The sequence below is a fragment of the Diplotaxodon limnothrissa genome, linkage group LG7 (assembly GCF_057381915.1).
Source record: "Diplotaxodon limnothrissa isolate DT_005_m linkage group LG7, D_limnothrissa_male_GT1.1, whole genome shotgun sequence".
NCBI lineage: Eukaryota > Metazoa > Chordata > Actinopteri > Cichliformes > Cichlidae > Diplotaxodon > Diplotaxodon limnothrissa.
In genome coordinates, this window is record NC_140602.1 from 962,293 (window position 1) to 975,492 (window position 13,200).

At 41.5% G+C, this 13,200-nt stretch overlaps 1 protein-coding gene across 1 annotated transcript; it reads right to left on the minus strand.

Moving 5' to 3' along the window:
• Window positions 1–3,262: 3,262 nt before the first annotated feature.
• On the minus strand, window positions 3,263–12,163 carry LOC146627495 (uncharacterized). The gene is made up of 9 exons (XM_085357161.1): window positions 11,998–12,163; window positions 11,802–11,888; window positions 10,174–10,247; window positions 9,875–9,998; window positions 7,496–7,695; window positions 4,127–4,405; window positions 3,838–4,008; window positions 3,426–3,665; window positions 3,263–3,336 (listed from the first exon to the last, which is right to left on the minus strand). Exons 1-9 carry the CDS (start codon window positions 12,057–12,059, stop codon window positions 3,299–3,301), a joined length of 1,275 nt encoding a protein of 424 aa, XP_085213287.1. The 5' UTR covers window positions 12,060–12,163; the 3' UTR covers window positions 3,263–3,298.
• Window positions 12,164–13,200: the final 1,037 nt, after the last annotated feature.

A 13,200-nucleotide genomic window follows, 5' to 3' on the forward strand; every position in this document is an offset into this window, starting at 1 on the left:
AGAGATGGGCAGTAACGCGTTACTGTAATCCGATTACTTTTTTCAAGTAACGAGTAAAGGGATTACTATTGCAAAAACGGTAATTAGATTACCGTTACTTTCCCGTAGGAACGCTGCATTACTGCGTTACTAAAACCGTGATTTTTTTGCGAGAATGTCTCACGACAGTGACGTAAGCGAGTGCAACGTTCATGACAACAGCTGTGTGCAGATCAACAATGGATCATATATCAAGTGCAGAGAGAATATGAGCGTGCAGCGTTTAAAGCGTGGAAGTACTGACCTTACTTTGAGTTTGATTCCATAAAAAGTGACAAAAACATTAGTGTCCGCTGTGCGTGGGAAGAAAACTTCTTTTTACAGAGAAAAAAACCCCTAAACTTCCAACAAGCACCGAGTAGCTACGACGTGATGGGAAACTCACAGAGAAACTCGCGGATTCTTCCACTGACCGCGGCACACCTGCACCAGGGTAAACCTCCGCCTACCCCACTCCTGCTTTACAGGTGAAAATAGAGCAACAGGACCGCTGAGTCTTTGACTTTATTTATTTTCTGCTGTGTTTTACTTGCATCTATTTGAAAGACTGAGTTTAAACACACAAAATATTTTATTTTATGTGCTTGAATGTGCAGAAAATAGGTTTAAATGTTAAACTAATTTCTTCCAGTCAGAGAATGTTGCATATAATTAAATTTTTGCTTGATGCATAAAGTTAAAAGATTAAAACTAATAAAACAAGTTTTAAAAAGAGACTTTTCCATTTGATTACATTTTGTATGATGGATTATGCAGAAAAAGTAGAATTGGGCTGAAAGATCTATCGCTTTATCACCTCTTCAGGTTGTAAGTCGTGTTTTTTAAAAGTAACTAAGTAACTAATTACTTTTGAAAATAAGTAATCAGTAAAGTAACGGGATTACTTTTTTGGGGAAGTAATCAGTAATTAGTTACTGATTACTTTTTTCAAGTAACTTGACCAACACTGTTAGGGACTGAGTAAAAGCGCTATACACATGCAGGCCATTTACCATTTTTTAACTATGTTCGTGACAAATAAAGAATCTTGGTAGGTCGTTCCAAACATCTCGGAGAATCAAGCACAGATCTCCTGTGGATGTCGGCGTCCTCACATCCTTCTGTCTCTGATCCCAGACACACTCGATGTTGAGATCAGGGCTCTGTGGGGGCCGTACCATCACTTCCAGGACTTCTTGTTCGTCTTTACGCTGAAGATAGCGCTTCATGACTTTGGCTGTGTGTTTGGGTCGTTGTCCTGCAGAATACATTTGGGGCCAATAAACAATCGTTTATATTTCTGAAAGCACCTTTCACCTGCCGAAACCCTTTTGCACAGGACTGTAAATAAATTAAAACCATATATAATAATCTTGATTGTTCACAGTAGAATATATGAACATATATAAACTGATAAACAAAGGCTAGACGAGCAGGTGGCAGTAAAAACAAACAGCTGGAACAACTGGCAACAGGTCAGCAACATGACTGTGTATAAAAAGAGCAAAGTAGAGACTCTGGTGTTTAAAACTACACTAAGATGTCAAAAGAACATTACAGCAAACACGCGACAGAAAATCACCAATACAAATGTACACAACTACTTCTGTGCCACTTAATATGCAGTTCGCTACCATGAAGCCTGGAAGCTGTTTCCTGTGTGTTACTGTACAGCAGCTCAGGCAAGCTTCCAGTATGGAAATAAAAATGAGTCCAGAAATCTCCATCCACGCGAGAGCTTCAACTGGAGCTTAAAAAAATCCTCATACAACTTTAAAAACCGATGCAGCGAAACCAAAGCCTGTCCAGGCCTCACTCGCTGCTGCAGCAGCTCGTTGTACAAAATACACAAAGGGTTCACTTTTATGTTTTATTCACTTAAATAGACTGATCAATACGTATGTGTTAGGAATTTGAGCACTAACAGCTATTCAGACTCTTACAGAAAGATGCGTCAGTTTGGTGAACTTGTATCAAGATGTTCATTTTAATTCGTAATAAAAGAAAAACGTCTCAAAACATTTATAAATGTTTTCTTTGAAAATATAATCGGGACTCCAAACCTGTTCAACATCAGCACGCCGCACAGCAAAGGGAAAAGCATACAGTGGTTCAAAAACATGAAGAAAAAAACATTTTTACAGTATCTACAAAAGCAAAGCAAAGTGTTTGTCTTTGTGAGGCCTCAGCCTCCCGCAGCTCCAACAGAAAAAGGCTTCTTAACCAGATAAATGCTTTTCAGTAATGCTAATAAATATTAGCAACAAAACAACAGTGTGCTAGAAATTCTAGCAATGACAAAAAAAGCCACATATGATAAGTAGTTGTTTGTTCCAGACTCGTGTGCTCTGCCTGCATCACATATTTAACAGATATTAAGCTTAAAGGCTGAAACCCACAGCGTGTAACCAAACCTGTGGAGCCTTCTTACTCACATCAGACCTGCCATTCAGAAAATATGTGGTCACTGGACTTATAATGAAGAGAGTCGCATTTCTTTCATTTATGCTGGGAAATAGTTGGAGCTTAGTCTTGTGCTTTGATAGAAGGACTCTGTCAGAAGCCTGGGTAACAAAACAAAGCTGATAGTTGCAATTCCAATGTCACAAGGACGATTATTTTACTGAAATGTACTGTACACGACAGCGATTTTACTGTGCACAGTGCAGGAAATGCAATTTAACAAATACACGTGTTTGTGTTCTGCCATGAAGATACTGCATGCATCATACAGAGTCCTTCAGAGTGACCGTTTACCTCTGTGGCACAAATAAAATTACACATGAATCAAGTTATATTTGAACCAGAAATACGGCTCCGAAGAACAAACCATTATAAAGTGAAATATCTGTTGTCCAGAGAAACTTTGAGAAATTCAAAGCACCATGTTGAAAAACTGTACACAGCAAGTAGGCTCGTGGCGTTTAATACAGAAGACATCCTGTTGCAGCCGTGATTGGGTATTGATTACTGCGTGGCTGTATTTCTGTGCAATCAGCTAAACGAACTACCTGATGGACCTGTGCAACACTCACCAACAGTTACAGACCCTGACGGACAAAACATAAAAAAGGCACCGATGCCTTGGGGGGGGGGGGGGGGTCTTAACATTACCACTCAAACCACCCACAGTGAGCTGAAGACATATCAACTTTCATTTATCTTCCAGCTAAATTTAGATAAAAAACATAAAAAAGGATGCTTTTGCTCTAACATGAAGTGATACACTGTTCATAACCTGCAAATTTGTGTGTGTGTGTGTGTGTGCGCGTCTCATTTCCTAATGCCGGGGGACACTCTGACGAAGAAGAGGAGCACCTGAGAAAACAAAGAGGCAAAAAACATGACTTTAGGACAAAAGTTTAAGAAAAGAAAGAAAAAAACCCCAAAAGAAACCAAAGACCAACCTGGAGACGACAGAAGTGGAGGGCGAGCACTCTTTAGAGTGGGAGGGGCTCCTCTAGTGGGACCTCTGGGGCCTGGGTGGAACACAGGAGGAGGGTGGAGCAGGGGCCCACGAGGCACACCGGGACCGCCGTAAGGGATGTGTGACGACAGGGGACCTCGGACAATTGGGCCCCCTAACGACGGACCAGGAAGGCGATGCAAGGAGAGCAGCGGAGGAGGTTTGGTTTTGGGATGAGCAACTAAAAATAAAAAGAAGCAAATCAGCCTCTAGCTGTTCATGATTAGCAATGCCGTGGTAGGTTTTAGCACTCTCACCAAAGTAGGACACCAGGACTTTTCATCATGCTTCACAGCCTCACAGCATTAAAGGTTTGACAGATTTAAAAAGACACAAAGAGGGAAAACCCAAACCTGGTGAAGGCAAGAGGGGTACAGGTGAAGGTGAGGCGTGGTCTCCCATGGGCCCCCCTGTTAAAGATGCAGGCTGAGGCTGTGGTGGCCCAGATGGAGTCGGAAGCAGAGGAGGTGGTTTCCCCAACCCTGGAGGTAACATGATCCCTTTCTCACCCTCACTGTTGGAAGCTGAAGAGATAAAACGCAGGTGAAACAGAGATATATGACCTAAGGACAAAGCAAAGCTGATACAAGAAGTCAAAGCTGAAACAGCGCTTCTGTAGGAACTGCTGTGTAATCGTTTCACCTTGTACGTGATCCTGCCGAGAGCGCACGTACTCTGAGATGGTTTCCAACTCCTCGGGGTACAGATGGACACCCTCGCCTAACAGTACGAGGAGCTGACGTGTTTCAGAGGGAACGGTGTGGCGCGCGATCTTTTCTCGATCCAGAAAGTCATCGAGCAGCTGCGACGCCTCGGCTGCAATGTCTGCTGGGTCCCTCGGGGGTCGCTCTTTAGCCAGTCCACGGTTGTACTCTGCTAGAACAAAGTCCATGGCCTGGTCTTTGGGCATGTTTCGATGGACTGAGGAGGGAAAGGGAACGGTAACGGTGAAGTGTCATGAGGCTGAGGTAGGAGAAAGAGGTGAAAAAAAGATCCCTTTCAGCTCGCGCTGAGATCGTTTTGATGTCAATGTTGGGATCAGCTGATTAAATTAGTATTTTGGTAAGTAATGCTTCGGGGGGTGGGGGTGGTGTTGGATTGCTGGATGTGTGGCACTGAGGGACATGCATTTTGTGCAAATACGTGCATTATCAGTAACTTTAATACAACCTGATTAGTAAGTACTGAATTTATCTAAATGTGCATCCAGACATTTTATTCTAAATATAATGAATGGTGACGCTTTTTCAGCTTTGTTTCTGAGGACAGACAATTGTGTTTGTTGAATTGATCTAATTTTGGTTGAATTCACCTAACAATGTGTTTAACATTTGTGTTATAAAGATTAGGTCGTGTATGTGTGCTAATAAAGCATAAAATGTCATATTAAGCAGATTTAAAGCAAACTGCACATTATTACAACTTGAGTTTGATTTTATCCAGAGCCTGGGTCATGCCTCTGTAAAACCGGCCGCACGCTTCGTCCAGGAGGATACAAAAGATAAAAATGAAAATCCCCACAGTTACGAGGTTAGATCATAAAGGTCCATAAAACCATAACTGATTTAAATGTAGCCAGTTTCCTCCTCGTGATCATATTTAGAGCCAGTATCTGATCTGATGCAGATCCAAAGTTCAGCTCAGGCTTTGGAGTCGAGGATTACTCTCTGTTAAAAAGTGCTGCTTGTTCAGCTTCGACCTAAAATTTCTCAGTTTGAGAAACCACAGGCATCAGGAGCATGGTCACGGTCTCCTTTTGACATTCACAGCAAATCTGCTTCCCAGGTTCAGATGTGAAAATGCAGTCCTACAGTAGGAGTCCGACCGTAGGAGTTCGAAGGAGAAAACTGGGTCAGCTGAACTGTGATACACGCCGCTGTGGAACTGTGAAAGGATTTGTATACAATCTTCACACTAGGGCTGCCACGATTAGTCGACTAGTCACGATTACGTCGACAGGGCAGGGATAGCTCAGTAGGTAGAGTGGTTGCCCCATGATCGGAAGGTCGGGGGTTCGATTCCCCTTAACAGCTACCCTGAGGTACCCCTGAGCAAGGTACCGTCCCTACACACTGCTCCCCGGGCGCCCAATGGCTGCCCACTGCTTCACTGAGTGAATGGGTTAAATGCAGAGAGCAATTTCCCCACGGGGCTCAATAAAGTACAATAATGTACAATAATGGACTATCAACTAATCGACTAATTTAATAGTCGACGCGTCGTTTGAAGCTTTGTAAGATCCTGAAAGGCGCAGGAATAAGTAGCAGGATTTAAGAGCTCAGTTGTCAACAATGGCGGCAGCTAGTTAGTTTTAACTTTACTCTTATTATTCTTTCTGGGTCACAAAATAAACGTTTAACATATTTTCAGGTAAGAATGTAGCTGTGTAAACCTCAAATATCTGCTCAGTTTATCAGGACACCGCATATTTTCAAAAGCGCTCCGACGTTTTCGGAGATGTCTGTTACCCACTAGCTCGATAGCTAGCCGGGGGCTAGGCTCGCTAGAGCCGTGAGAACACCGGACTCCCAGCAAATCGTTTTCAAACCCACCGCCGTCTTTCGCTACTCAGGTTAAACATGATATATGAGTCACTTAGATAACTTAAACATGTTATTGTTTGGCTTTTTTCTGTGTTTTTTATTTGTTGATGAGATGAGATAGCCTTTATTTGTCAGTTCCAGGTCTTTTGCCCACAACCGAGATGACAGACCTTTATTTGTTCCTGAGTAAATCGGTTTGGCTGAGATTAAAGTTATTAGATTAGGTTAGATTAGATAAAATAAAACTTTATTAATCCACTGGGTGGTTTTCACACAGCTGAACAAACGTCAAACAGAAAATTGATTAAACAGAAGTGTGAGATGGTCGAGAATTTACTCCGGTGTCCCGTTATATTTTAGGGAGCAAAGCGCAGACGACTGAGTTTATTAAACTTCACCGAAACAATCTGCAAATTTCATTAAAATTTAATAAACTACCATCTTGTGTTTATTTTTAGTTAGCACAGACCTTAAACACATAAAGCTGTAAGCTAATGATGGTTATATAAGAGCAGATGCTGCTGGTGCAATAAGCTGTACGTTTTCTGTCCAATGGATGATGATCTGATTAGTCGACTAATTACAAAATTAATCTGTGACTAGTCGACAATCAAAATAATCGTTTGTGGCAGCCCTACTTCACACCATCCTGAGAATTTTCTGTCCTCCCTGAAATGAAGTTTCAGCTGAAACGTTGTAGTTTTGCGACACTTGGTACATCTGGTTCCCACAGGACTGAGGTGACACAGAAATACTTTTATGGTCTGTGTTGCTAAACGTCTCGACTGCACCTCATATGCAGCTGAACCTGACCTCAAGCCCAGGTCTTGCGTTTGGCACCTGGCACAGATCGTGCATACGTCTGATAATAATACAGATTTGGTTTATTTGTTTTTGTTAAGAGTAACACTCACGTTATCGCACAAAAATCAAAGATGAAGTGAAGTTGGTGTGTAAGCTAACAAATAGTCTGAATGGTAGCTACAACGTTGCCTTTGTGCCGTCTTCCAAAGAAGTCTGATTGTTGGTTTGGTCTGGTTTGTTATTTGGTTTAAGATAGCAGTTAGTGACAGAACTGATGACCCATAAAATGAAACACATGTTGTAATAAATTGACCGTTTTTTAGTTTTTGGTTTGGTTTTTTTGGGATGTATTGTCATGTATTGTTGTGTGAAGTATATGCATGTGCTAGCCAAAGGATCGTTTGCCAAGATCCAGCTATTAACATGTAGATATGATAGACTCGGCACAGTTTTTAAATGCATGCATGACTGAAGAACTGTAGCTTTGTGTAACTTTAGATAGTGGTCTTTTAAATGGTAGTGTGTCTTTTTAATTTATTTGGTTTTACAAGAAATTTGTTTTAGACCTCGTGTTTAAAGATGTGGAATCTACAGACTGTTGAACTGAGCCTAGTAAAAGGGATGGTTTGGTAAGTTTGAAGGAATACGAGGGGTACGAACTTACTTTTGAGGGATTCTGAGAATATGATAACAGTGCAGGAGGACAGAGCTACGTTTGTCTGCTCCACCAGAATACATAAGGGGGAGCCTTCTGCTCGGACATCCTGTAGGGCCCGGGTCAGGCCCGATTCCGCTTGAAGGTAGAGCATTTCCACTGACAGGCCACGCTCCTGCAAGCACTGGCTTAGCGATTTGGGGTAATCCCTTTGAGAGGAAGAGAAACACTTTGTTAACGTGACATTTCTATATTAAGCGACTCACCTCGTATAGGAGATACCCCGAGTTAAATCTGTGACGGAGCAAAGGGTGACTCCTTCATTTAAAATGTGCTTTCCCAACAAAAACAGTGTTTTATGTGAAGCTAACACAGATTTTCAAATCTCTCATCGGTGTGATTAGTGTTGTATTGTGGGTTTATTCTTAATGAGATGTTTGTACCGTAAATATTATAATACTAGTATTTCCTAGTGTCTTTGGGATACTGAGAAAGTCAAATAAAGTGCTGCATCAATTTATACTTATCAATAAGCATTTTATAACTGCCAGTCCATCTGTATCAACTGAGTCTCATAGTTAGCTTGAGTTATACTCCTGTGCTGAACCAATTCCAGTGGTTGACACCCTTGTGACTATACTAGTAGGACACTTTATTAAGTACACCCTGCAAGTTCAACAAGGTGCTGGAAACCATTCCACATTAAATGTGTCCCCTAAAATCAGCACTCTCTCTGATTCTGATGCTCAGTTTGAACTTCAGCAAGTCTTCTTGGACACGTCTGTATACCCAGTATAGGGTGCATGGCCGTGCCATTCAACACAGGAGTATGGCCTAAATCAAGCCTAAGCGGCCATATTTGTGATTCAAATTAATCGTTGCTTTTAGTGTAGAAGTGCGTGAAAATTGACTGATGATGTTGCAATCTTGCAGAGCATAAGGAGTGCAAGTTTTTTAGTGTGCTTTGACCGCTACTCTGTTAGACTTTTACCATGTGTAGAATGTCATGGTCGGGGGGTGGGGGGGTCCAATTTCACTGCAGGTGCAAACTTGCATGTGACAAATAAAGGTTTGTTTGATTGATTGATTACTGGTTTACAACTGTGGCAGTTTTTCAAAAGCATAAAATAAAGAGTATTTTAACAGAACGTGATCCAAGTGGCACATTTGATATGTGAAAGGTGTATTCAAGAATGTTTAACCTTCACATGTATGTATCTGTTAATGTACTTCAATGCAAATCAGTGTGTAGTTGAACACTGAATTTTAAAGATGTGCTACATGACATTTTTTGACTGTGCATAAATGAATACAATCTTCGTTACTGACTGATCAAGACACCAAAAACAAACAGCTGTTCCAACTTTATGTAAATGTGTTTGTGTGAGTGACAAAGTGAGGTGTTTTTTTGCTGGTGTTCACGTTGCTTCGTCTGTGGTTGTCAGTTATCACAACTAATTTAACAGACAATCATTCAACACAACACAGGAAGAAAACTACGTGTGCAAAAAAACCTGTGGGCTTTTACTTTGGTTTTTGTTGTTTTTTTGTTTGTTGCCATGGTGACAAAGCTTCACAGCAGACATCTGCATTGGAAATGTGGTTATATGAACACTTACACACAGGGTCTGCGTGTGAAACACTGTTAATACATCAACAAAAAGACTTTCCAAAGGGAACAAGAACCTAAACTTGAGTAGCCAGAACAAATTTGAAGTTACAGCACGTTAAATGTGAACAAAGCCTCGTAGCTGAAACGATTTGCAGCCTGCACAGCACACCAAGAAAGTAAAGAAAGGCAAGCAAAAAACTGACGGTGATAATAAAAGGATAAGATCTGATACAGAGTTATAAGTCCTTCTGCTCCTAACACTTTCATTGCCTCATACTTACTGACACATCAAAACAGCTTTCATCCAATAAGTCTCATCCTGCAGGGAACCAAAACTCCACAGTCATGGTCTGCAGCTGCTGCTGGAAGCACTCATTTGTTCTGCGGTCTCTGTGAGCTTAGCACAGCAGCACAAGAACCAGTCCTCCATCTGCTACAGGCTCTGATTAAAGTGACCCTAAAGCTCACAGCAGAGCTCCAAAGCAGGAGGACGACTACTGTGGCCAGCTGCAGTCCAAGACGGTGCAGTTGACTCAATGACACTGAGAAACACTACAACAGTAACCTGGCCAGCAAGCCAACCGGTAGGGAAAACACCAGCCGGGGAAAGGTTGTTAGCATCAACTAAGGTTTTAATATAAGACTGAGGAAGATAGAAAAACAAAAGATAATATGAGTCGGCCCGAGTGTGGGGAAACACTGAATGATATCAGTCTCCTCACGCTGATAGTAAAGGATAAACCAGCAAATTCTGTTGGCAATGAATAAATACTCACAGGCACTGTTTGGTAACAGAGAGAACCACGCAGTCGGCTGGCTTCCTCTCCTCCTGCACCTGTCTGTAGAACTTCTGATACAGCGTTTTACGTCTGTCTGCTGGAGTGCCACCCTCTGGTTTGGCTGGAAGTTTGAGAACGGTGACGTTGAAAGAGACTCGAAAAGCGGCAAAAATATTACTGCACTCTTTTCTTCTTTGGATCAATGTGTAATTAAGATTTTAGAGTATTTAAAAACATGTCTTGTGTAAAGCGTATCCATTTTGCTCATACGGACAAAACAAAGAAACAAATCTCACCATTTGGCTGATGCTTGTAGCCCTCGTACTTCACACTTCCACTGTAGTTTTGGATTTGCTCTAGCTCTTCATAACTGAAAAAAAGCAGTGAAAAGTGTCATAACAGTTTAATATGGGAGGTATTTCTATGCCTCCTCTACGACACCTTAATATGACGAGCATATAAATATCCAAAAATAGATTTTCTGAAAGTGAGACTCAGAGAGCAAGTGCACGAAGGAGCCTGTGCGTCCGACATTCAGTGCATCAAAGTTTTAAGTTTCACTCAAACAGCTTTTTCCCCTCACAACACAGAAACAATAGTAGACTGTTGCAAACACCGTATTCCTGATGTCTTACTAAAACATTACGTCAGCATATTCTGACATTCACACTTTCAAAGGATTCACAGCTAAAGTGTTGAAATACTTGATTTTGTCATAGTTGACAGTAAAATTACATCCGTCTTCTGTCCCAAAGTACAGAATAGAGACTAAAGTATGGGATCACCCACACTTTAGACCCACGGGAGCTGCTCAGCTGCCGGAACCCAAACCCTGAAACTCCAGTGGCATGTCAGCACAGATGTTCATTGAGAAGTTTGGAAATGTGGAGTTGGTGAGTCAGCAGAGCGCAGTCGGTGACCCCACTCTCTAACTTTACGTTCGTGACCGAGTGGCTGGTTGCTAAACTTTACAAAAACACATCTTACAGTTGACTGTGGAATATGTAGGAGAGAAGAAACTGTTGCAGTGACGGTATCCTATTATAGTACGACGCTCAAATTCAGCGTACTCGTTTGAATGACCCATCCCGTCACAAATGTTTGGAACGCCACAGCCAGGAGCACACACCTGTGACACCTCACTTAAAGATAAAAGGTGGGCCCCAATTCTTCCATCCATATAGCACATGCTCTACAGTGAACAGTGTGCAATATTTTTCTCATCAGGAAGCAGCAGTAACACGTTACTTCTATACTAGTCTGGTGACATGGCCGCAAAAAAGTCAGTGCAGTTTGCACAGAGCTCAGAACAGCTGCTTTCAGCTTATATACTCTAACTAAGCACTAACAGTTTTACAACACACACTAAAAATTAATGTTCAGGTAACTTTAGTTCATTTTACATCTATGATTCCAAACTACCAAGCTTCTATCAGTACCTGCTTTGCCTGTTGCACATGCAATTATGAACTTACCCAAATAAAAGTGATTTCTGTGTTAAAGATGAGTCTACAACCTCGCTAGGCAGCTGAAACTGTAAGTGTACTCAAACTGGAGAGCTGCATTCAAAGTTTGGTCTAACCAGTTAAACCTGTAAACAAGATCCTAGAATTATTTGTTTCATGATTTACCTTCAGGGAGGAAAGAAAAGTCTGGCTGGGAAGGAAGTAAGATGTTCCCCAGTGCTGACATAAAGAGAGTTGGGCAGCTATAAGGAACTATTAAATATGACTTATAGCAACTTGGAGGCTTTAAATGCAGTTTTTATTTACTAAGACGGTGCATTTTCTTTCATCTAAAACAAAACCATGAATGACGTGTAGCACTACACACAGAAGTGAAGGTGCACAGTAAATCACTCATAATAAAGCTTTGGTCACTTTAAACCATTGCCGACAACAAAAAGGCTGCCCGAGGCTGGTACCTGTCCAGGGCATCCTTGAGCTCTTCGGTCCTCTCCTCTCTGGTTGGGTATGGAGCTGCCCTCCGAAACACACGCGGCTGTGGAGCACTACACAGCACAGGTGGCGGTTTATAGGGCCGCTAATTGACAGCGTTTCACGTTTCTATATTATTGTGAGCTAGCAGCTAATGCTAACCTCGCTAGCCTGGAAACTCACCTTCCGTTAGGGTTACCGGATGGCCGCCGACCACCCGCAGGTGATTTCACCCAAGACGACATTTTGCCTGCCTTTAAACTTCACCTCAGCAAAAGGCAGCTTTAAAAACACCCAGAAAAAGACGCTCTCCTGGTGTTATTCCGCCAATGTTACCAGATACAGCCTGTGGTGATGAACGAGGAGGGGAAGAGCTCTTCTTCTGGCTTTACTGCTCTCACAGTGTGTAGGTGCACCATCGCCCCCTGCTGGACGACCCTCTAATAACATTAATGGTTGCGCCTTTGAAACTCCTAGCAGCTTGTAGCTCTTTGTTTACACATTAAAAGTGATTTGTAAACAAACAGGCAGAAACGAAACTACAAATTAACTAAATGTAGGTGTTAAATTTAAAACTTGACAAATAATTAATAACTAAGGATGTAAAAAAATGAAATATAAAGTGATAATAATCGTGAAACACATATATTAGTAAATAAATATATGACATATAACTCCATTAATTAGTTGAATTAAAAATACAGATTTCAGTACAGCATTTACATTTGTACACTGCTGTTTATTGTCATATTGTTTTTCTTCTTTCTTCTGCTCCTTCAGATTAATAATCTCCCTCCATCTCACTAGCATGCATCTCTGTCACACCAACTCACAGCAAGCCCTCCTTTCTTTGTGGTCTTCCTCCTTTCTTCCTGCCTGTCAGCTCCGTATTCGCCATCCTTTGTAAAATACATGCACTGTCCTCCCACTGCACATGTCCAAACATACTTGAGTCCAAATAACTCAGTTTGAGTATTTTCTCTGATATTCTCCTTTACAATCCTGTCCATTCAGGTCACTCACATCACTCATTTGCCTCCTCTCCTCTTCATTACCTGTTTAGTTTTTCTTTCGCTGACATTTTTTAGCAGTACTCCTTTTCAAAATTATCCATGTAAAAAACAGTGACCACAAACAAACCCTGACCTTGCATATCAGGTTCACTCAAGTGACAGCAGTAAAGTAAAAACTGAGTATCACAAAAAAACAAACAAAAAACCAATACCTGGGTTGGTTTAATTAAGAGGGATGCTGGAAGCATCTGTGAGGATACCACTTTAGGATTTTTCACTTTAATCAACACTCAGCAATCCAGGTGAATGATCTGCCTGTGGCTTTACAGATAATAGCCTGTCTGATCTTCAGTGAATCATAAGCACACCTGCA